Raw genomic sequence first — 25,178 nt, 5'->3', positions numbered from 1 at the left:
ACTTAAGGCCGTTTCCTCTTGTCTTGTCACTTGTTACTTGGGAGAAGAGACCAGCACCCAACCTCCTACAGCCTCCTTTCAGGTAGCTGTAGAGAGCAACAAGGTCCACCTGAGGTGCTTTTTCTCCGGGCTAAACAACCCCAGTTCCCTCAGCTGCTCCTCATAAGACTTGCTTTGTAGATGCTTCACCAGCCCCGTTGCCCTTCTCTGGACACGCTCCAGCACCTCCACGTCCCTCTTGCAGTGACGGGCCCAAAACTGAACACAGGATTCGAGGTCCGGCCTCACCAGTGCCCAGTACAGGGGGACGGTCACTGCCCCAGTCCTGCTGGCCACGCTGTCTCAGATACAAGCCGGGATGCTGGTGGCCTCCTTGGCCACCTGGGCACACTGCTGGCTCACGTTCAGCTGGCTGCTGACCAGCACCCCCAGGCCCTTTCCCCCAGGCCCTTTCCAGCCACCCTTCCCCCAGCCTGTAGCGCTGCGTGGGGCTGGTGTGACCCAAGGGCAGGACCCGGCACTGAGCCTGGTTGAACCTCATGCAACTGGCGTGGGCCCATCGGTCCAGCCTGCCCAGCTCCCTCTGCAGAGCCTTCCTGCCCTCAGCAGATCAGCATCCCGCTCAACTTGGTGCTGTCTGCAAACCTACTGAGGGTGCATTTGGTCCCCTTGTCCAGATTGTCGATAAAGATACTAAACAGGACTGGCCCTGATCCTGAGCCCTGGGGAACATCACTTGTGACTGGCCGTAAGTTGAGGGCCTACTGAGTGGTGAGACACAACGTATCAAACATTGAGCTATAGACAGCAATAAAACGTAAGCTCCTTGTTTGTTTCCTGGAACCCTACGTCTGTGGTGAAGCTATACCAACTTGTGCCAGTTTGCATCAGCTTGGAATCGGCCTTTTAAGCATAACAGAGTGCTGGATTATTTTAAAGTCTTTCTGATATCGCCAGATTTATACGTTATGATCCTTACATGATTGAAGGGTTGGCTGCATAGTGTTCCAGTTTACTGTTTGTTTAATACTGCTCCATGCTGCACTTCTGAGAGATCAGTAAATTTAACTGGAAGAAATACATCGCCATCCTTATGCAAAGATCAGCACTATGTTTCTTTGTTCCCAGTGATTACCGGCTAAGATTTTCTTGAAAAAGCTTTGAAAAACTACCGTTGCTGTCCCCATCAGGAATTTTTAAAATTATGTCTTTCAAAGCAGATTTATTAGCAGATACAAACCATGAGGAAATAGATTTCTAAGGAGTTGTCAGGTTTTTCTATGTATAACACAAGTTTAGAACTTTGTGTTGAAAGTTTTTGCAACAAATTCAAGCCTAGGTTAGTAGAGATCTTTTAAGTTCTTGAAAATTGATTCTGCATATTTTATAACTACTCTAAAAATAATACAGAATAACCTTAAGTCTTGAAACTTGAGTCAAAACTTGAGTTGCCTTCAGATAAGAGAAAATCAAATTCTTAACTGTCTGTTCATTGTACTGATAATTTTTTTTTTTAGCCTGTTCAAACAAAACACATCTGTTATTGGCAGTTCCTGCACAGGCACTGAATTTTGCCCATATGCCAGCTTGTAGCTGGCAATTGTAAAGAAGCAAAGTTTTATTAAGGGTACAGTGTTGTCTTTCCTAAAGTAGGCATATTGTCTTATTCTTTACTGTTCAGAAATGTTATGAGGTTTTTATCTTTTCCTTTCCTTATCCCCACCCTCCCCTGCCCTTTAGATGGCTAATTTATGAAGAACCTGGTTTCCAGGGAGTTCCTTTAATGTTGGAGCCTGGTGAATATCCAAATTTAGCATTCTGGGAGAAGAAGGAAGCCTACGTTAGGTCCATGAGGCCCTTGAAAATGGTAAAATACTGTTATTACTTGCAAGTTACATTACCCGTGTTTATGTGTAGAAATGTTGTGTTAAAGTGGCTAGATATTTCAAGACTCAAAAAAATGTAACTCTTTGAAAAACAGAATTTTTAGTCTGTAAAATACTTGTCTCTTTCAACATTTGATTGCATCCATTTCTGTTTTTAATCTGCCTTTTTGTTTTCACTTGTGTTCTTCAAGGAAGGTTTCATCTTAATTCTGTCTTTGTGAAGAGCTGATGATTCTTACAGTTGCCTATAAGTATAGACAACTTAATTTTATTATTTTTTTTTTACAGGGTGGTCGCAAAGTTGAATTCAGTGGAGAGCCAAAGGTAAAAGTCAATATTTATTTGATTGTCCAAAGTTATTTTATAACACATGAGGTACACATGGGTAGATAAATATATCTTGACTCTGTACCGGCTACTGATGGTTTAGCGGCTGATCCTGCTGTATATGACTATGAAACTGCAATTTCTGTCACATTTATGCATCCATCATTTACATATATGACAGTATTAATATCTATCTGGATAATGCAGGTGGGTAATGAACATTCAGGCCCTCATGTTGCATCTCTAAGGGAAAGACCTCTTTAAGAAGACAGAGACATCCCACTAATTATTTCCATAATATTGCCTTCTACTTTATGTGCCCATGCAAAAGAAACTGTCTGTTGTCAGAATTTATCATGCTCTCTGTAACTTTTCTTTTACTTCATTTCTGCTGCAGGTAATCATTTATGAGAAGCCTTTCTTTGAAGGGAGACATGTGGAAATAGAATCGGAGATCTTTATGCTTGATGACAAGGAGTCAGAAGAAAAAACAAGCCTTCCACTTACATCAGTGGGATCCATGAAAGTACTGGGAGGAATGTAAGTGTGGGAGAACATCAGCAATATTTCCCCTTCTGCTGAAGTAGTAACTCCATAGGCTGGAAATTGCAGTGGACAAATTCAGTACCCATTTATTTTCTCTGTTTTCCTGGGTTTTGGGTTTAGATAGAAGCCTGGGTTAAATTTGCAAATACAGAAAAAGAACAAATTTCACACATATGTATCTCCTCCATAACAACACAGAGTGGCTGTTGTCCGTTTTCACATGCAGACTGTTGTTGTTGTTGTTTAGTTGGGTCGCTTATGAGAAGCCTGGGTTTGAAGGCCATCAGTACTTGCTGGAAGAAGGAGCATATCGGGATTGGACAGACTGGGGAGGCTATGATGAAGAGTTGCAGTCACTGCGACCAATTGTTGGTGTAAGTTCCAAGAACAGGTAGTAGTCATCTCCTGAGTGCATTAAGATGTCATGTTGCATTTTCCTTATGATGTTTCTCTTTCTTTTAACAGGATTTCACAAGCTCCCATATGATAATGTACAGTGAAAAAGACTTTGGATCAAAGGGTTCCAATATTAATGTGTTAGGAATTATTTCCAATCTGAAAGACACGGGGTATGGGCTGAGGACACAGTCTATAAATGTGCTAAGTGGCATGTAAGTGATACTTACAATTACCTGTTAATTTTAAATGTGCTGTTATTTTCAGAATTTGATGGTATTTTTCAGCATTCTGACTTCTAATGCCTGTGTGGAGTCTTCAGATAAAATGTTCTGCCCTTGACTGCAGAATATTAAAAGTAAAATGTTTGTGAACATGTGTAGTAAATTGGTTTTCTTTTCACAATAAGATCAGATGGTGCCAGAAAATATAGACTTAATGTTACACAAAGTAGGAAAGTATGAGAGGGTGTTTCATTGCAGAGGTAGAAATAGCTTGTTCTCATGGCTGTATTTTTACGGGTTTTTTAAAGCATTTTAACAACAAAACTGTTATGGAACTAATTCTCAGGTTTGACACTAATTTCCAGGCTTCTTGTGTTTGGCCAGAGGTAAATTCCTTGCTTTCTCTTGGTTGTGTGTAAAATGGAGATAACTCTTCCTATGCTCACTAATACGTTCTGGTATTAAGGATACTAACTGTTCTAAAAAGTAACACTATAGTGAATCCTGTAGGTTAATAGTGTTTTAGTATCATGGTGGGGCTTTTTTTTAGTTTTTTTTGAACGCAGTCATTCCCAAAACTTTGTGTTAGCATGGCCATTAACAACTCTCACTCTTTTGTACCACCTATGTTGTCACACACAGTCAATAAGCTGATAGACTGCTGTTTGATCTGTTCAGTACATCAGTTACACAGCCTTGCAGACTGCACCAAAGCATTTTGGAAACAGAAACAAGTATTAGCAATCATGTCTCCAAATAGACAAAATTATGAGAGGTACTGTCTCTCTCCCTCTCTGGTATGCAGGTGACTTGCTGAAAGCTCTCCTTTACCCAAAAACACCCCTAAATCTTTCTCTGTGTTTTCTGTGCTACATCCTTGCTAGTTTTGTCTGGATAAAGATTGCAGAAGCAAGCTCAGTGCATTCCAGAGGAACGCTTTTAGTTTGTATATGAATATGGTGTGACAGCAGGTTTTTTTCCGCCTTGTGACCTCTGAAGCCACCGTGCTCTTTTGTCTTCTGTAATACGCAAGGGAGATTCATGGGAAAGAGTCACCTCTGAAGGTTGGAAAATAAATTGTGGGTTACCTATCATGCCCTTTGTGTAGTTGGTCTAGTAAATGTGTCTCGCAGCTGAGATAGGAATGGTACTTGAGTTTGCATATTCCAGTGATTAAGCGTGACTCTAATACTCTGGTGGTAAAGGTGGCTAGAAGTCATTACAAACAAAACTCTTTTCCCACAGACTGCTACTGCCCTGTAATCTCACCTTGTAGTCTCTTAAAGATGTAATTTGTAGTGATAAGCTTTTATAAAAATGTAGGTGCATTGTTCATAACAGGTGACTAGCACTCAGCTCTTAACAGTCTTGTAGGACCCTTTTGTTTTCAAAGAAGTTGTGAGTGTTTGGGGGTTTTGTGGTGGTGTTCTTGCTAATGTGTCAGAAAGGCTGAATGATTCATGTTAAATCATGCTTGGTAATACAGTGCTTTATTTTAAGTGTTAAGTAACAGTTCAGGTGAAAAGGTTTTCTATCTTTTTCTTGCAAGATATGAGTCTTAAAAGTGATGAATAATCCATTGAGCAATTTCCTGAGCTGGTTAGACTGTAGTGTACTGTGACAGATTCAGTAATAGCTTGTCATAATATTTCAAAGTAACCTTCCTGGTATCATATTGAAAATACTTCATTAAAAAGAAAGAAAAAGTCAAAAATATAAAACCCTTCATAGCAACTGTTTAACTACAGGTATCTGGGGTAAGCAGTTACAGCAGTAACAGATAACAGATGATCTGTATTTCCCACATAATTTCATTGCTTCATAATTTAAAGGGTATATCAAAGGAAACAAAGCCTGACACTGCAGTGCACAGATACTACTGGACAAGTTCTAAGCTGAATTGCAACTCTAAACTGTATGCTGAAGACAGCCCAGCTCTGCATTTGGGGACTGAATAGTCCGTTTTGGGGTAATTGCACACTAGCTGCATTAAAATTTTCAGCTGTTGTGTTTCTGAAGGATATTTCCAAGCAGTATTTTAACTTCTTAGCTAAATCCATTTTAAAGACACAACCCCCAAAAAAGTTCTAAGGTGATGAGGGCTGACAGTTTTAAAAATTAAAATGTTTGAGTGTTCTTCAAAGACCAGCCAAGCATAAAATCCAGGATATTTTATTATTGTGCCATTGAGGTGAGAGAAAGCAATGCAGACTGCCTGAAAATAGGAGAGGCCTTTCTTCTAAGTAGGGTTTGATCTTTACTTCCAAATTGGCAGAATTTTAAGTGGCGGAAAATGGAAGTATTTACTAGCAACGGGTAACACCCTTTACAGGTTTAAGCAAGTACCAAAATCAACTGTTGTACAATTTTGATTTCATCTCTGCTTAAAAAACTCCCGAAGCTTACATTTAATAGTGATCAAAATCACAGAAACTGCATATTTGAAATGTGCCTTTTCTTTATTCATAAACTCATGAAACTTTAGCCAAAAATACTGAAAAAACTCTTTGTCTTTCATTTGATACTTTTTGAACTTGGTGGAAGAACTTTTCCAAATCTTTTTTACGTAGGCGTTTGTTTTACTGTGGTCCTGTAATCAGCCTGGTTTTCCCCTAATTTTCAAGTAATTAGTCTACAGAGCAGATTTGGCTGCTTCTAGTGTACATATGGATAGTGATATTAAGGAAATCATTAGGTGATGAATAGCTCATATACAGGAGCCAGAATGCAGTAAATTTAATCTAGATGCACTTAGGAAGGTAACACGCATGAGACTAAGGAGACCTGAGGTACAAGAACAAACCTCCACTGGGAGCTGAAAAGGGCAAGAGCCCTTGCGTGCCCCATGGGAAAACGTTTCGGACAAAGCTTCTGCTTCCCTCCCTTTCTGAACTGAGCTGAACTGACATCAAAAAAACCTTTTCAAGGAGTCGCAAAATTAAAGTTTGCGGGTCTCTGGGATACTAGGAATCACAAGCACAAAAGGGTATGATAAAGAACCTGTTTTCTCTCTTTCCTAGAAACAGAGTTTTATTACTTCATCCTCTCTGTTCATCGTGCTACAAATCTGCAAATGCCACTTAACTTCCTGGCCCCTCGTGGTCTATCTGCTTAGTATGTATGGGCCAATTTAAACTCATTGACTCCATGTAGTCTTTAAACTTTAAAGATTATGGATTCTATTTCAGACCTGAAGGAGTGCTGCTGTCCCTGAAAACTTTCTGTTTACAGCTATGGCATTTAGTTTAATGAAGGTGTTGTCATTTCTTTTAGTTGAGAGAGAAGGTCCTTCTAGGATGTAGGTAATCTGTCCTATCCTAAAATGAGTCTGATCAATGCAAAAATGGGGATTACCCCTCTCAGCTAATGTTAGAAATAGCAAATGTGAAGAGAAATGGCCAATGTTATGAAAGATAAAGTTAGGTAAGATGAGTCACGGGCTAACCATGGGCAAAGATAATTTTTGGCAAGTTATCTGCATTTGGATTCTTGACTGTTCTTTCGGACACTGTTTGGAGCTGTGCTTCCTAGACATCATATATAGAAGACTCTGGGGAAAGATACTGTGTGTGTAATAATATTAACAATACATAAATGACACTTTTCTCAGCATCTTTGGTTCCAGGGGCTTGGATGGTGCAGAGGAGTAAAGGTCTCCAGCACCACCCTACCAGCAACCTGGGTGAGGCTGTTGCTCAGGCAATTTGTAGAGCTGGGTTCTACAAAAACTGTTAAGAGAACTGGCTCCATGTAGGGCAGGGTGGTTGCTGCCATGTGGCAGAGCAGTACGTCAGTTTTTTTGTGGTGCCTGGTTACTGACTCTCCTTCTCAGATATGGAGGCGATGTCTTGCTCTCCAGGCCTTTCTGTTACGTCAGAAGCTGGATTAAGGCAGTGCTCCTTCCTAAGGATAGTCTTTTGAGGTCTGACAGGTTTAGCTGGTACTGAATTCAGCTGCCTGTCCTTGATGATGTTACTACTCTCAGCAGCTTGTAGGGGCTTCTGAATGAAGTGAAAAAGCGCAAGTATTTCACAGCAAGCCCTGACTCTAGAAGCTCTCTTAACTGCATGGGCTAACTTGCATGGGAGAGTGGTACTTACTTACTGAAATCCCAATGATTTCAGCATAAACATATGCAAGTGAGTCGATTACTTCTGTATTCGGCTTCTTATTAGATGGGAGAAATGAAATAACTGCTATTGAGAGATTCTTAGGAGGCATCTGCCATATTTTATCATTCACTTAATATCAGAAATGCTTGTTTGCATAGATGTCAATGAAGTTAAACTGTCATGCACAGTAGTTGTACCCTAGCATTTGTGCACTGAAAAATCTAGTGAATGTCTGCTGAAGAAATTGGTTAAGAAAACCTCATTTTCACAGCTTCTGGTATATGTGGCATACAGGTATAGACACACCTGAGACATTTGAACTGTCTGCTCAATTTATTGTACATACCAATGTCTCTTTGATGAATTACTATGAGGTGATTTTGAAATGTGCCTTGAAATATGCCTTAAGTAATTAGTGCATAACAGGTTAGAATAATTGATTATATCTGAGGCAAACCAAGAGATGTGAACAGTGATAAATGCAAATCACTGCATGGGTGTTTGCCATGGACAAATAATAAAAAGTTCATCCTCTCAGCACATACATGTTGATGCAGCTTTATTGCAGTTTGAAGTAATCCCACTTGTTGTATCTGCAGAGATTCTGGTATTTGGTTTTGGAATAAGTTTAACAGAATCCAGTTGCTTGACACAGAGATCATTTTATGGTGAATTTACATGGTGAAAGTTAGCCTCCACTGCACATTTTAAATTCCATATCATTTTACTGCTTTATGATGTGAAATTTTTTGTTTGTGTTGACATTCTTAACTACATTAAGAAGACTGCACTGAAAGTGGGTTCTGGCATAACCTAGCATACACTCCTTATGCAACGCATTGGCTAAAATTAAAAGCTGGTTGTTGGCGAGTAGAAGATTATCTTGTAGAACCAGGGACCAGCAAGATGTCCTGATCCTTATGTAAATGTAACCAATGAAACTCAGCTGTTACTGTGGCCGGTTCTAATACTGCCACTCAAAAAAAACCCGAACAAACGAACAAAAAAAAAGAAAAAAGGAGTTTAAAAAAGAGCCAAAATATAATGATGGGAAAATTTGGGAAATCTAGCAGTGAAAGGCAACAGAAGTTATGTAGGTTCTCACAAAACCAAAGGTAGTGCCTGTGTGGGAATGCATTATCTGGGCTTTCAGCGCAGAGCAAGGGTTAGGAGAATGCCATAATAGATGGTTTATTAGACTATGCTTAGCAAGACTAGCTGACAATGGATACTTCAGACTAGAAATAAAGTGCTGCAGGGGTGATTGAATGTTGGAGAGGTATGTAGTGATTTGGTTGCTTTTCTGTGCATCTCAAAAGTTCAGGGTCTTTCAAAAAAGGCATATTCTGACTGAGACAGAAATTTTGGCCTTGATGCAGAAATCTGAGTTTGTGACCTGTGTCAAGCATGATATCTGACTGAGTAGTTATAGTAATGGCTTTGAATTTAAATACATAAATCTGGTCAAATCTGTGATGGTTTCAATACTTAGCTTTCAAGGATGTTCTTCCTGCTGATGTCTGTGATTCCTAGCAGAGAACAGCCTGCTCTCATGAGCATATATGCCTGTTGTTGCAGCTCAGCTTTCTGTTGGGGTTTGCTTGAACACAACTGAACTGTAGGTACAGGCAACATTAAAAATCAGTATTACTATCTTCACTGCCCAGATGACTCTGAAAGTTAGTTTTATCCAAAAAAATTGCATTCTGACATGTCTGTTTTTCTTGAAAAGAACTTATCTAGATAAAATAATAGAATTGTGAAACATCCCGAAATATTCTTACTGGAGTCAGCTTTTAGGGTATCTAGCAGATGATGTACTTTAACTTGTGGTCTGCTTTAGCTAATTCACTCTGATTCGTATCAACATAGCAGGGTGAAAGGAAGTGAAATTTGCATGGCCTTTGGAGTATCAGATACACTATAGTTTTTTCAGGGTTTTAATAGCCTTGTAGTTTGGCACTTGAGGGGAGAATTTTTTTTCTATGTTCTTACATTAAGACGGTAATGAAATACACATCTGTGTTTTGGAAAAGTAGTGTGACTTCTACCCATTGCCCTTTTCTTCTGTCTCTCTTAGGTGGGTGGCTTATGAGAATCCTGAGTTTACGGGGGAGCAGTATATACTGGCTAAAGGGCTATATCCCAGCATTGAGGCATGGGGGGGGAAGAATTGCAAAATATCTTCAGTTCAGCCCATCATTATGGTAAGAAGTTCATTTTATACTTGTTCTGAAAGCTTCTCTGGAGTAACTTGGAGCTATACTTTTTCTATCAAATTCAGTTTATTTACATACTTTAAACAATAATTAATAGTAAACTTTTGTATGTTTGCTACTTTATTACTGTTTAAAATATTTTTTCCTTTTTTTTTTCCTCCCCTCCAAACTTTTGCAGGATATTGTTGGAAGTGAAAGGGGTAAAGTCAAGGTAAGATACTTGTCTAAGTGAAATACTGTGTTATGTCTGTAACATGTATGAAGAAAGATTAACAGCTTTTTGCCTAGTGTAACACCAGGTACTTGCATATCATGTCAGATGTAGTCAGACAAAAGAATGAGAACTGAGGTGAAGGAAGGCTGATTTCCAAACCTCTTAAGTAAAGCATATTAAGGCCCAAGGAGAGTGGGCTTTAATACACAGCTGCCCTCAGAGCTTTCTCAGGGCACAGGCAATGTTTTGGTTCAGCAGATGAGCTGTTTTGGGGTATTGGTGATAGTTCTGAGGAGCTGAAGGCCACAGCCCTCTACGCAGAGGTGCAGGTACCTGGATTCTGTTGCTGAGGCAGGGGCTCTACAATAGATATCGTTTATGATACAGTTGTGATGTAATTTCTTTTGAACCCAGATCTTTGCTTAACAGTTCTGCTAGTGGCCTTTGTAGTTAAGGGAATCTTATTCACTCACAAATAATGCTGGGTTGTGCTTAAAAGTTAATGCCATCTTTGTAAATAACTAAGAGAAGGAAATGACAGGGAGAACTTGTCCATGCAGTGAGCTAATATTTTTACGTTGGACTGTCTCCTGTGTGCAAGTACAAATATGTAGTTTTAACAGTGAGGCTAATGGGTGGCTTTTTTCATCCTTTCCTAATTGTAAACCTTTTCATGTTTATCCCTGTACAAAGTTTTATTTTCATTTCAGTCAAAATGGTGAGTATGTTATGGAACTAAAAACTAGGGAGAAAAGTCTTAGATGTTTCATTTTCTATTCTTGGTTAGTAGCATGCCTCGCTGGCATCGCCTGTGTAGGTATAATATATAAACTATGGGAAATAAAAATCTCAAGGCTGCTTATTTTCAGCTGCGTGCATGAAAAATTATTTGCATCTATATACTATGGGCCTATTAAGACCTTATCCAAAGGAAACAAAGAAGTAATGGCTTGTAGTCAACAGAGTGCATCCCCCGTCAGCGCGTTCCTCTTCGGAGAATGCTGTACGTGCCCACACTCGTGTCTCTGTTAAGAGTGAATAAAGCTGGTAGGCGTGTGATAATGTGGATGACTTCTGTGTGATCAGGGTTAATTACCCTCTAACCAAATGAGCAGGTTTGCTGCTTAGAAATTTTTTTCTTCTTAACAAGGACAAAAGACTCTGGGTGATGTATCCTCTCTTATCCTCCCAGCAGAGAAAGAACTGATGTGACTCCATCTGTGGCTGTAACAGGCACATAAAGCCCATCTAGCCTGGGAATACATACCAATGCCTGTTGGCATGCTGAGTACTTGGCCAGGATTATGTCCCATTATGTTCTGGGAGTCAGGCAATTTTCATTTAGTGGGAAGAGTATGTATTTTGGAGATTAAATGGATTAATCTAAACCAAAACCATTTATAGCCCTTCACTAAAGATGTGCCTGTTCTCGCCATTCTGTGGGAATTCAAAAATCTTCTGCCATATATAGTCCAAGGAGCTGTCTCTGTTCATTTTTGTCTCCGTTGTTTTGTACGTTACCGAGTGATTTACAGCCAGAAATTTTGGTATTGTTACCTTGCTTTCTTGAATAAGGATTGCAGCACTGAATACATAACAAAAAAGATATATAACCGAGGAACTCTGGGTGTTTTAAGTATATTTTAATCTTAATTATAGAAGTAGTGGTAGAGACATGTTACTGAAGGTTGAAGAATGAATTGTTTTAAAATATGTTTATAACTTTTTAAAGGTCCAGTTATTTTCAGAGCCTGAATTCAAGGGTAACTGCCAAATACTTGAAAAAAACACAAGATGTATTGATTCATTTGCTGTGAAGTCTTCAAAAATTTTAGATGGCAGGTAAGTTATATTGATTGAATGTTGCAAAATCACTGAAATGGTAGAAGTTCTAAAAAAGTAACCAGTTTTCTAACAACTGAAGTGGTTTCGGGGACTTAAGGAGAACAATACTATGCAGTTTACCCATCAATCTTTATCGTGTCAGGACAAAACATTGTAACTAATGTTTCTCTCAGTGCCTCTTGCTAAAGACTGAGAAACACTAGCATCATTTTACTTGCACGGAATTCTAGGCTATTTCTTTTTCTTCCTGCAGCTGCATAGTGTATGATCAAGAAGACTTCTGCGGGAACCAGTATGTGTTAGAAGAAGGAATCTATCCTGATCTGACGGCAATGGGTTGTTCACCCCAAGCAGTTCTTAAATCTTTACAGATTATAAATATTGTAAGTAAAGCTATTAGAAATATTGTAAAGTATGCTGATGACTCTGACTTTCCCATTTTTTTGCAACAGTAAAAATGCTGGGGATGCACAGACAACAGAGGAGGGTTTTTGATTTTGGTTTGTTTGTTGTTTGTTTTTTTTCCCCTGTGTGGTAGCAGTTAAATGGCCTAGCTGCAGTTTGGGTTTTTTGACCTCTGTGCTGTTGCTGTGAAGGAGGGGATATCACAGAAGCAGCTGCCTGGGATCACTGTTCGTAACAGCTTATAAAAGGACTTCCGTAAAAAGTGTCAAACGTGTCAGATAAACTCTTCATTTCCCAGTAGGAGAGACCACTTAGACTGGGTTAAGAAATGTCAGTAGGACAGTGTGAAGAAATACCTGTACTGTGGACCTTGGGCTTTTTATGCATATTAAAAAGCAGAGTTAACTAAGCAACTTTGCATGAAATACATGTAATTATAAAACACTGTTGCTATCATCAGGGAAATGCAGTTTGAGTTAATCACAAAATAATGCACCCTTCTGGATGAAGTAAAGCAACACCCAATGCCATTTGGCAAAATCAGCTTGTGTTGTTGTTATGTGTGGTGGATACAAATGAAACAACATTTACATATTTTGTAACTCATCTGTGGCAAGGAACAAGTTTGCTCAAGCCTATAACCAATCATTATGATGGATCACTTACGGAATCTGCAAATATCTTTTAAGATCAAAGTAATTACTAGAAAAATGTGGTCAAGAATCCGGGAACTTACAGCAATGTGAAGAGGTGGTACTCATTTTGAGTACACTATTGGATCTCTGTTTTTGAATTTGGCAACTTTATTGCACTCCTCTATAATTTTGGTAACCTGTCAGTGATGTAGCAGTTGACGAAGGAGAAAATGTGTCATCATCTTTCATGCATCTGGAGCATTTTGATGTACAGTGTAAGCAAAGGTCTGAAGCAAGTATGTCTGCCCTCTGGATTCTTTTGCTGTCCAGTAGAGATCCTATTAAAAACAATGGAAGTGTTTCTAGCCAAGCTTGGTGGGGCATCACTATGAATTAAAATAGGCTTTTTTGTACATATTGGTATTGAGTACTTGGGTTTAAGATGTTTTCTTTTTTTCAAACTGGAAGGATCAGCTTACTTTTAGAATACTTATGATTTGTGACAGGGACTGTTGTGTTAAAACAACCAAATGCCAGTTCTGTGCCTCTTTAAGTTCTTACAACTTCTGAAACTTGTTCTAGCCCTGCAATTTATCACAGTTTAGATGTTAGCATGGAGCTGCATCTGTCTCCAAGTCACGTGCTGCTGCTTCCTTCTTCAGAGGCTTGCTGCCTCTGGAGAAGAGGAAAAAGGGTTGATTTGCTCAGCAGTTTATTAGCAAACCAGAATACAGAGAATAAGAAGTTAGGTAGAAACTATCATATTATACTGTTAATTTTTCATAATGTTACAAAAGATTGAACTTTATTATTCTAGATACTGACTTCACCTGTCAGATTTCTTTTGGTACTGTTTTTTTTGGCAGTGCCAATCTTAATTCCTCGCCACCATCTGCCCATTCCCAAACTTGACTTGTGATTTTTCTGTGGCATTTCTATACAAGAAGCACCTTTGCTGTTTCAGTATGTCACGTTACTATACTTACCTAGTTTAACTCTCCTTTGCAGGGATCCATTTCTAAGGGACCATAAAAAAAGGAAATGAAAGGGATGTTTGATAAACAGAAGTGAAAGTTAAAAGGGCTTTTGTTCATAAGCCTAAGGGTTCAGTTTGTTGTTTTTTTTTAATATCACTGTATCTTTGCTTGATTCTGCTTGCTTTGCATGGTCCACATGGTTGTGCTGCAGATAGAAAGTAGCATTTTTCCTTCTTGAATTTGCTACATGTTCTTTTTTCCTGAACATACTATAAAAACACGTGTGAATATGGTTTATGCTTGAACAGTCCTGTTGAAAATACTTCTTTTTAATGAGTGACTCTGTGAAATACCTAAATGTAGATATACAGGAGCACCAGTTTCGTACAGTGCAGTACCTGTGAAATACTGAAACTTGTGAGCTGACCTTACGCTTCCCTCTATGGGGAACGTTTTATATAACAGTGTTGCTGCGGAATGTAAAAAAAATGCCTGGAGTGGAAGGTGTGGCACAAGATTGAAGGATTTCCTTTTCTATCTGTGTGTTTTCTTCGTAAGTAGATTATTTCTGAAGCATTGCATATGGTTCAAGGGCAGCTGCCTGACCAGTTGCATGTCTCAGAGTGCGGGTGCAGGTCTGTAGCAGAGGGGTCAGAGACACCAGGACATTGTGATGGTGGGACTGTTCTGTTGGGCTCTACCCGTGATGTCACGTGACAGTCTAACGTGTTAGCCTTTCATGGTGGGAGTCAGCATACTCTGAGTTTGGAGTAAGCTGAAAGGCCTCTCCTGACGTTTTCCACAACCTAGTAGCATAGGTATGATCAGGAAGCATAGCTCAGCTGCTGTGCAATAATCTGGACTGTTGCAGAGATAATGGTGACACACAATGTTATCATCCGGGCCCTTAAACATCTAAAGGGAGATTAAAGAGGAATTTAAGCGCTGTCTAGAAAGAGGTAGACATGAGGTCTTGCCTAACAAAGTCACTTGGAAGCACAGATATCCGCTGCCATGCGTGTATGGAGCCACCTCTGCCTTGGAGGGCCTGTTTCCATGCCTGAGGCCAGGTGGGAGTCTGTTGAGACTGCGTCATGCTGGGCGTTCCCGATCCAGTTGATGTGTTTTCAGTGTGCTGAACACATGCCAGCAGGAAGGAGCTCTTTAGCTATGGCATTGGTTTTATGCAGTCGTTGCTGGAAGACTTGTGAGAAAGGGAGTGGCAGGGTCATTTCTGTCTATGAGCGTAAACTGTAATATCAGGACACTCGGGCTTAATTGACTTTACCCCAAGGGATTTCAAACCCTTACCTCTGAGCTTCCAGGAGAAGGCCTTAATTATGAGAGGTTATTTCTAGTCCACTAAAGATACCTTGCCACGTGGAAAAAAGTCCAAAGTTCGTTATCCAGAAGCCATTTAAAATTGATTCAGTGTTACGGGGAGCTTCATGTGGGCAGAATCCCTTTTGACACCAGAAGTGTTTTGGCAGAGAGGGAGAAGAATCATCTCCCCACATCAGATGTTAGAGTTTTTGCTTGAGTCATGAATTTCTCCTCAGAATTATTCAGAATTCAGAAGTATGAATCTTGAAGCTTTTCTCTAGTCAGAGGCGTTGCCATAAACTACTATAAGAATTAAAAATGAGAGCAGTAAGTGATAAGCAGTGCTGACAAAGCTGTCATCGTTTGAAGCTGTAGAAATCATTATTATCTTACTGTGTCTTCAGCTGTGAAGATGAAAATTCCTGCAATGAGTGGGATTTAGTGCAATGGAAGAAAGAGATGGTATTAATTAAAATGTATTTTAAAACATACCTAAGATACTATGTAAGAATCAAGCACAGAGAGATTTGTGTGTGCCTTAAGATTAAGTTTTATGTTGCATACAGGATTCCTTGTGTGTTTTGTATAAGGGCTTTTTTTTGCTTTTTGAATTTAAGTCACCTGTTGCAGAACAAAAACATTATTGAGGGTCTTTGATATTACATCAAGAAGAAACCTCTTAAATAAAAAGGCTGCGTGGGGTAATGATGTACACAGTCACCATCTGGAGTTCTAACATCCTATAAAAGTGCTTACCTTCCTTTTGCAGGAGCTGTCTGAACCATGCATAGCTCTTTTTGAGAAGGTGGGTTTCCAAGGAAAGAAAATAGAGTTCAGCACAGAAATCTTAAATCTCCATTTCCTGGGATACAATCCTCGAATAGCTTCAGTTCAAGTCCTTGGCGGCATGTGAGTTTAAAATCACTTTTTGATGTTTTAGAATTATGTACTTATTTGCAATAGAAAAATTACAGACAACAGAAACCAAAGAGTATAAAATTAGAATATCATAACGTGTGCAGTGCATTAGTGGAGTTTGTTCTTATAGAACCTTTTGTTCTTATAGAACCTTTTCACATCCTGTTTCAGTGTGTTACCACTTACCGGTGCCCTGTGCTAGAATTTGAAATTGATTTCAATAAAGCTGGCAGGGAAACTGGTGTCTTCTCTCATGCCATATTATAAAAGCCAGCTTGCATAGCACCCTTAAAACTAACTTCTGTGCTCTTGATTTAGGTCTCAATCATAAATCAGTGTGTTATCTGTGTCATAAGTTCAGAATGTTTTAATAAGTCTTCATGTTCATCATTTTACCTACATGCTACGGACACAGTGGTGCAGTCAGATCATGATCTGGCCTCTTTTGGTATTAGTAATAATCTCTTTTACTTCAGGAATCGGGTCAAACTCTCGGTTGTAAGTCTAGCAGTTAAATTTGTTAGCTGTTTTGAGCAGTTGTGTTCTCTAAATTTACTTTTGAAGGTCATGTAAAAAAACAGTCTGTGATGAAGTTTAAAAACTTGTCTGGAAGCATTTTGAGAGCTACTGTGCTGTCTTCTTCCAGTGTTCCAGCAGATATGTTAAATTTCTCTTTCTGTGTTTTTCCTGTTAACCTCTACCTCCAAGATACTTGTCTCAAGTGTATGTTTTTTCCTGACTGGAAGAATGTGACTTTTTTTAACTATAGATCGATGCTACTGTTGCTTTGCATTTAAACATGTTCTTTTGAAGAGGGAAAAGTCCAAGGTGTGCACTAGAGAGATGATGTTGAATAACTTAAGACTGCCCTCAAGTGGATAGCCAATACCAGATCTGTACAGAAAACCATTTTCCCCACCCGGATAAAAGCTGGTCAAAGGGTTTCCTTAGCACACTGAGCTGAAGTTTGAAACATAAAGGTCATAAGAAGAGGTACATGCTCTGTATTCTTAAGTCTCCTGAGATTTCAGTATCTTTCACCACAACCACCATATAGTTGATTCTCCCTTTCCATAACATGAAATAACATAAAGTCAAACATCACCTTACTACTTTGCCAAGAACAGGGTTACCGTGATTCCAGGTAATGGAGTTGTGAATTATGTGTGTTTCCTGTCCAATTAATATATATGTTTTTTTCTGTTTGATCATTGGAAATGTATAGAGTATGAAATGAAAATTCTCATTTCCTAATAGCAGTGTCAGCTGCTGAACTGTGTCAAAATACAGGTTTCAGTGTCCTTGCCCCTACTGCCTCCCTTATTGAAGGGGTTTTCATCTTCCTTTGCTGAGAGACATCCATTTAGAATGCTATTAATTTCATACCTGGGGATAGATGTGTATTAGGCTGTGATAAAGCACCAAAATTAAGGTGAGTGTGCCTCTTCTGAATGTAGGTGTCTGCTGACAAATCAGAGGAACAGAGGTAACAGGAAAATGTGCATATTGACTGTTCATGTACTGAAAAACCTATGGCTATTGGACAGTCCCAGTAAATTTAGTATGAGAAAACTCAACAAATTGGACTGTATTGTACTCTTATTTCAAACTCTAGTTGTAATTCACTGCCTGTACCGGTAGTAGAGAGCAGAAGTCAGGTTCTGACATGTTGCTCTCAATGTGATTGTAAGCCTGGTTGGTTACGTGCTAGGGAACGCCAAAAAAATTTGTTCTGCATGTTTACTCTTTCTCTCTCTGTTATACCCCTGCCCTCCGGTATTTGGGAAGAACAGAGGTGTTCTGAAATAAAACCTCTTATCAAAATACCCTAGAGAACTTCATCCTGTTGCAGTTCCAGTATTTGCTTGTTGCAATCTGCGTCCCTGGTAGTTCTGTCCTATGTGGGTCAGGCGTGTCCAGACTGAGAGACACAGAACTCCTGGTTCTGCACATGCAGCTATCTAGCATATACGGCATATGTAGCATATACATACATACTCCCTGGGGAGTCACAGTACCTGCTGAAAACATGATATTTAAAAGTTGGGTTCTCCCTTTAAGACAAGAAAATGCTTTGTTTCATTCAGATTGTAATTTTTAGGTAACAGGACTTTAAAAAGTGAACTCCAGTGTATTCATTTTAATGTGGTTGATCTAAATCAGGACATGATTTTATTAGTTTTGAAGACTTGTTTAAAAGAAGGTAAATGGCTTTCCAAAGCTAAACACTAATACTGTGTGGGACAGGTTTTTTATTAAACTCGTTTATTGATTCTGAAGCAGGATTTGGCAGTAAAAGCATTCTGTCTTTTTTTTTTTTTTTTCTGTCTTTTTTTCTCATAGATGGATAATTTATGAGCATAGTAATTACAGGGGGCGTCAGATGTTGCTGTCACCGGATGAAATTCCAGATTGGTATAAAGCGAGTGGCTATTGTCAGATAGGTTCTCTGAGGCCTTTACTGCAGGTGAGTAGGCTCTGAGATGAGATTGTCAAGTACTAATTTATATTTTGTAATGGGGTTGGGGGGATATTACACAGTTGAAAGCAATGTTACAGTCCTGATGCATGTTACAAGCTTCAGCAATGGCAATAGTGTAAAGAAATTATTCTATGGTTTTGCTTGTAATAAAAGCTGTTTGATTATGCTGTGTGGCTTTGCAATTCCACTGCTTGAACTGTTCATTAAGCATACTTTAAACCAGCATAGAAGACAGCGTATAAGGATTGGCTAAATTACTTTAACCAATAACGGCTATAACTACTATATATGAATTATTTTAAGTTGTTTTATAATGAGCACCCAAACTGGTTATTGGCATCCTGTCTCTACTGTCTGCATTGTTTGTGGAACAACAAGAAAATCGGTCAACAAAACTGGATACTTCAATTAGTAGTGATTTTGTGTTGATGTAGGGGGAAGGTCCTTCCTTGCTTATTACTTGGAAGAATAATTTGCAAATCTAATGCAAAACTTACTCTTGCAGTGTCCTTTTCATTTTGTTCTCTAAATAAAGACCATGTGATTTGCTCCAGTGCTGCAGCAGCAGTCCTGTGAGCTTTAACATTTGAGTTCTCACTGAGCCATTTTTTGTAGAGGAAACAACTTTTTCTAATTCATGGGTTACTTGTACCTGTAACCAAACGCATTTGCTTGCTGTCATAGAGTTGTCTTTGTATAGCCTTAAGCAGTTAGGAATAATGCATTTTGACTGCCGCGGCTGAAACTTGTCTAAACAGAAGTGTTAACGTCTAACAAGCCACAGCACAAATGTGCAGTGTAATACTTGCTGCCAGTGAAATGAGCAGCACTGCACAAGTGCACCCTTGATGCAAGCTAAAAGCATCTATACAGGAAGGTAGCAGGGAGAAGTTAGTGCTGCTCTGAATTAAAAATGCATAGCTTTCCACTGTGTGCTGATCTCAGTGCATAGGAAAACCTAAAACTCTCCATGCAGAATGGCGAGTTCTCAAAGCTTGGCTTGTCCTAGATATTTATGAACTTTGGAGTTAAATTCTAAAGTAGAAAAGTTAAGCTTCCTGAAAGAAAGAGGGAGGCACAGGGTTTTGCACTGAACAATAACTGCTCTGAAGTTAACTAGAGCAAGATGTGTTCTGCACTGAGACTGTGGTTAAAGAGTTCTGTTGTTTTCTGCAGAAACGTGTGTACTTCAGGCTTCGAAACAAGGAAACGGGAAAGTTCATGTCTGCTGATGGAAACTTGGATAATCTGAATCTTCTCAGAATACAGGTTGCAGAAGACACAGACTCAGATGATCAAATCTGGGTTTATCAGGATGGATTCATAAAGTGCCGGGTGAGGTTCAAGTTCAATGTGATTTTGCTCTTTTCCTCTCAACTAGTAGGGTTTTCAGAATTCAATTCCTACTGTATCATCTTAACTTATCTTATAGGCTTATTCTATTTCAGCTGTAATGTAATTTTTTGTAGGGAGTTGGTTTTTGAGGGGGTTTTTTTGTTTTGTTTTGTTTTTTTAATCAAAGTCTGGCTTTTTCAGGTGATACAAACTAGTTGTATGATACCTTTTTTGATGTAATTGAAATTTTGAGAGCTTTTAGTTAAGATTTACTTCTTCCCTAAAGAATAGTAGCTTCATAAGTATAGTCAACACCAGAAGATCATAGTCTTGCCTCTTCATGAGCTCCTTCTGCGTTCATGCCCTCTTTCTCCACAGTGAAAATATCACAAAAGCGTCAAAGCAGGGGAGACCTTTTAAAATGCAGACCCTGATAATGTTTTGAACTAGGAATACCTCGTGGTAGGTCAGTTAGTGTGATGTAGGTTATATCCTCTTCTGCATTCAGGCAAACTTAAATTCCTACTCTTCTCTTTTGTTGTTGTTGATCTGTTTGTTTGTTTTGTTTTGTTTTTTATCCCCTCTGTATTTTTCAAATTCATCCCTTTTCTGTTTCTCCGTACAAGTTTCCAAATGAAGTACTACTTTTCTCACAGTCCATAAAATTAATGATACGTGAATTGTCATTGAGGTGAGCAGAGGTATGCACAGTTCATTATGTCTAAGCATGAACAGTCCTAGGCAGGGATGCTGGCCAAGGAAAATTAAGTTACTTTGCAGTCAAGCCGTTTAACAGTATTAAAGAATCACGTGAACTTTTTCTATAGGATTGTATAACTTCAAAGGAGCCGTTTATAACTATGTCATCTATGCTAGAGGGAAGAACCTTACTGTTAATAAGCTAAGGCATTGTTTGGACATGTTTACAGGACACAGGCAGTAGTAAAAGGGATTTATGCAGACAGCAAAGTGATGCAAAGTAAGCTAAAAGCTTTAATATTGCATACAAAAGACTTCTGTCTTGACAGTGCCTCTCAAGCATTTCATGGAAAGTGTTCACATGGAGACAGTATGGTACTATTTTATATAAATGCTCTTGGTTTTTATCCTCATAAATCAGTTTTTCTGTGCACAGAAAATACACAGCCCATGCTGTATAGCAGCCAGGTAGCTTAGTGCGGAGTGCAAGCTGGCAACATTGATCTTAAATGACTGAAACCTTACAGAACTCTGCCATCTTTTTGTTGAATGGCAGTAAATGTATTTTGCACAAAAAATTGGTTTTCACCACATTTTAAGAAGAAAATTAAGCTCATGGGTGAGTAGGTACATGCATGTAGGCAGACACAGGTTATTGGAGGAACTTGCACCTTTCTTTCTGTAAGCTTAGGTCACCTCACTAAGTCATGGTACCTTGAGGTTTGCCTGAGGTTTTCGAGGAAGAGCTGTTTCAGATAGATGGGATAATCAGTGAGCAGGATATTAAAGTTATTCTGCTCATTTTGCGAGAAGCGGATATGAGTAGCAGATATTAATTCAGGTCCCCTCACTCTTCATAAGTGTCTTGGAGATGGGTGAAGTAGTGGCCTAGTGGACCTAATGTGTAAGCTTTGAGTCTTCCAAGCCCTGCTAGAGAATGTTTTTAGGTACAGAAGAGGATTTCAGAACTGCAGAACTAAATCAACTTACTTCAGTTCTAGGTTATGACAGTAAGAAGTACCACTTTTTCAAAACTATATATATAATAGCTTAGGGCCATATCAACAATGGCAGACGGGCGTGTAATCTGCCACTGAAGTCCATTCAGAAGTTACAAGGCAGCTTATGGTGATCTATTAAAAATCACTCTTCATGTAGCATAATTACTGTAACTTACTACTAATACAGCTTAATATTCTTTTCAAGTAAGCTTGCTTTTTGCCACTTCTTTTAACCATAGAGACACTTGCAGAGTTTTGAAGTCAAGTAATACAAGTTAGTAGGAAAAGAATATAGAACCAAGAAGAAAGTATTGTTGTGATACTCTGTGAAATTCATACACTTGATACTGTCCAGTTATGTCCTTCATCTCAAAAGGTTAATGCAAAACTAGAATCAAATAAAGAGCAAAAAAAAGATGCGCAGAGATGGAGGGCTTCTAAGCAAGGAAGAGACAAAATAGCTATGACTTTTTAGCCTGCAAAGGGGGCAGTTTGAGGGATGATATGATTGAAGTCTCTGCAAACAGCATGGACAAGACATCCCTTAAAAAAAGGGAGGGGAAGGGGGTGAGGAGAGCTTCAAATAAAACCAGTAGTCACCTATCAAATTTATTTTTTTTTAATAACAGTAGTAGTTAAGATTTGGAGCTGCTTGCCACAGAAGGGTTATGATACAGAAGCATGTTCATGTAAAAGGGTTACATTGATCTCAGTGCACAGGAACTAACAAATTCACGTATGGGACAGAAATTGTCCAAGTATTAAAGGTATTAGCTCTGCATGGAAAAGTCTCTGGGCTGGAAGTCGCTGTAGACCAGGAACATACTGCATACAAGAGCAGAGTGAATGTGATCTTCCATGGCATCTGTTATTGGCCACTGCTAGAAGCAGGTGCTAATTGTACCTCTTGATCTGATACAGCATGGTTAGTTTAATGTTCTTCTGCAGTGGAGGGTGTCAGCAGAAACAGAAACAAAAGAAAAGTAAGTAGTCTTGAGCTTGGGGCAAAAATATGTTCCTTTAGGGAAAGAAGTTCCTAGATTCTGTTCTCACCTGCTGACTTCTCTTATATCTGATAAAAAACAGTGGATACTATAAGTAAAAAAAAATTGATAATAGCTTGTTGCCTTTCTGATGATACAGATGGCAGAGGATTGCTGCTTGACAATTGTTGGAAATCTTATAACTCCTGGCTCTAAACTCGGTCTTTCATTTGAACGGAATGAAGAGAAACAATATTGGCATATTAGTCCTGATGGCAGGATTTATAGCAAGATGAAACCCAAGCTGGTTTTAGATATCAAAGGTAAGCAAATGTGTTATCTCATTACATTGTGTCTTAATTACATGCTATTTACAGTGGGATAGGCACTAAATGTGCCTATAAATTAAGGATGGTGTTATAGTTACTTTAATCTAGAATCAAAAAAGACCCGATTAGCTAGTCTGACCTTCTGAATTATACAGGCCCTAGGACTTAATTTCATGGAGTGTAGTAACTCACAGTACTTGCTTATCTTGTATTCCCAGTGTCCACTCACTGTAGATATCCTCAGTTAATTTTACGTGGCACTGGGTGATGTGAATATAATTATTTTAAATGCTGAAGCAAGAAAGACCTAGCTTCTCATTAACTTTAATTTGTATAGAGCAAATTTTCTTATATAGTAATTGTAGATGCAATAGTCAAAGGATATTAGGAAAGCAGAGGCAGGCCTGTACACTGATGTGATCAGAAGCAAAAAGTTTTTTCATTCTTTAATGGCTGTACCTTTATTTGGAACATGCGTTTCTGCCATAGCAGCCTAAAGTCCGATGCATGTTTTACAGTTTTTGTCACAGCAATTTGATTCATGTAGATACTGTTTCTGAATTTTGTTCTTAGTTTCATAGTAGGTCTGAAAAAGCAACAAATGGAATGACTAGCAAAATTAGCATAATTGGATGTTCTTATATAACACTGCATTTTCAGGTGGGAGGAGTAATAATTTTCTATAGCTGTTAATTTTTTTAGCTGTTTTAATTCTGCATTAATGCTGTGACATTAATTACAGCAATTTAAAAAAAAAATTAAAAAAGGAAAAATACCAGAGTCAACAGTCAGCACTTCACAAGTAAGGAGGACAGGACTGTCAGAACTGTGAGAAAAGGGTTATCCAATATCTGCCCATAATAAAACACTGGCACAAATAGTCACAAATTCTCTTTACTGCAATAAAAAGCTAGTGATGATTCATTATACAATTATCAAAAAGACTCCAGTTCAAGGGAGTCTTTAGTCATGATGACTCTGCATACCTTTTTCTGAAGTCAGTTCTCAGTTGCATGAAACGAGCAGAAATACTGTTACACTGCTTTGTCTTCAGTTAATCATGTTAAAAGCAATTATGTATTCCGCACTTATAATTGAAGAACTTTACAATGGATAGGTCGGGTGATAAAAGTATAGATGCATTCGTAGTTTAAAAAAAAGTAAATCTGTATGGTAAATATGAAAGAGTAGGACCACTTAGCTTTTACTTGAGAAAGCCTAGCAGGAACATTACCTGTTTCTGCTAATTCTGCCGATCTATTCTTGACCACAGATTGGGCATTAATGAATTCTTCAGCAAATTAATGCAGTTGTTCAACTGTGCAGTTACCAGTGCCACCTTGTGGATATACTGGTGTAGCTCAAAGCCTTGTCCAGAGCACCATTCTATCAAATAGTTTCTTCTTCCACTGGAAAAAATCCCATCCTTTTCCATTATAATATGTTTACATTCTATCAGACATTGCTTACAAAACACTTCTTGCACTCACTGTGATAACTGAGCTATGTAGCTGATGTTATTTTTGTTGCTGCTGATCAGCTGTTGGGTTTTTTCCTGTGGGAGCATTTGATCTTGTATTCCCTTCTTTTTGCCTTCTTTCTGAAGAACTTGGCAAGTATTTCTGCTGTGTATCTGCTTCTTTTTAGTAACTGCCTGGTGATGGCAAGGAGAGAAATCATGTGGGTGTTAACTTTGTCATAGACCTTTCTAGTTTAGGGCAGTGGCACCAGAAAGCCTCCCTCAAATTACTGCAGCAGAGAACAGCTAGGTACTTGAGACAGCATTTCCTCAGTACAAGAGAGTTGCTCTTAAATGTGCCTGCCCATGCAGAGGTTCAGATGCTTGGCACGTTTCTTTCCGAGATCTGCTACAACCTGTATTTGTTACACCCATGGCAAGCTTTCAGCTGCCAGGCATGTCTTCTGCTCATTCAGGGAGGATGAGGCTATAGGGGTGTAGAATGAACGACAGCATCTGTAGGAGTATCCTGGTGCTCTCTGGAAGTGGTTGGCTCAGGTGGCTGCTTCCAGTGGGAATACTACCTGCTATTGCAGGTGCGTCATAATACATGAGATGCATGTTGTCCCACACCTTTGTGGTATGTACTGGATCTGAGACAAAAATGCCAGTTCTGACTTTCAGCTCTAGTTGAATGTTTCTTTGTTTCCAAGTTTCTTAAGTCAGAATACTAACGGTGCTCTTCTATGGGACCATGTTTGGCATTGCATCACGTGAGTAAATTAAGCCCCTTGAAGAAAGGGTTATATTTTGCGTTCAGGTGTGTTCAGCTGCCAGGGGAAACAGCTGAACATGGGTGATAA

General features: G+C 38.9%; 1 protein-coding gene across 1 annotated transcript in view; it reads left to right on the top strand.

Moving 5' to 3' along the window:
• CRYBG1 (crystallin beta-gamma domain containing 1) overlaps nt 1–25,178 on the top strand; it is a 45,818-nt gene that overhangs the window by 17,604 nt on the left and 3,036 nt on the right. Inside the window, exons 9-21 of the mRNA XM_056342305.1 lie at nt 1,741–1,867; nt 2,175–2,210; nt 2,611–2,753; nt 3,007–3,133; nt 3,225–3,370; nt 9,572–9,698; nt 9,889–9,921; nt 11,657–11,766; nt 12,023–12,152; nt 15,879–16,018; nt 18,371–18,494; nt 19,686–19,844; nt 22,688–22,850. Coding sequence (XP_056198280.1) covers nt 1,741–1,867; nt 2,175–2,210; nt 2,611–2,753; nt 3,007–3,133; nt 3,225–3,370; nt 9,572–9,698; nt 9,889–9,921; nt 11,657–11,766; nt 12,023–12,152; nt 15,879–16,018; nt 18,371–18,494; nt 19,686–19,844; nt 22,688–22,850 — 1,565 coding nt within the window. The remainder of the gene's footprint in view (nt 1–1,740; nt 1,868–2,174; nt 2,211–2,610; nt 2,754–3,006; nt 3,134–3,224; nt 3,371–9,571; nt 9,699–9,888; nt 9,922–11,656; nt 11,767–12,022; nt 12,153–15,878; nt 16,019–18,370; nt 18,495–19,685; nt 19,845–22,687; nt 22,851–25,178) is intronic.

Source organism: Falco biarmicus, chromosome 6, assembly GCF_023638135.1.
Source record: "Falco biarmicus isolate bFalBia1 chromosome 6, bFalBia1.pri, whole genome shotgun sequence".
Taxonomy (NCBI): Eukaryota; Metazoa; Chordata; class Aves; order Falconiformes; family Falconidae; genus Falco; species Falco biarmicus.
The sequence above is the reverse complement of the archived record's forward strand: the minus strand, read 5'-3'. Positions and strand labels throughout refer to the sequence as shown.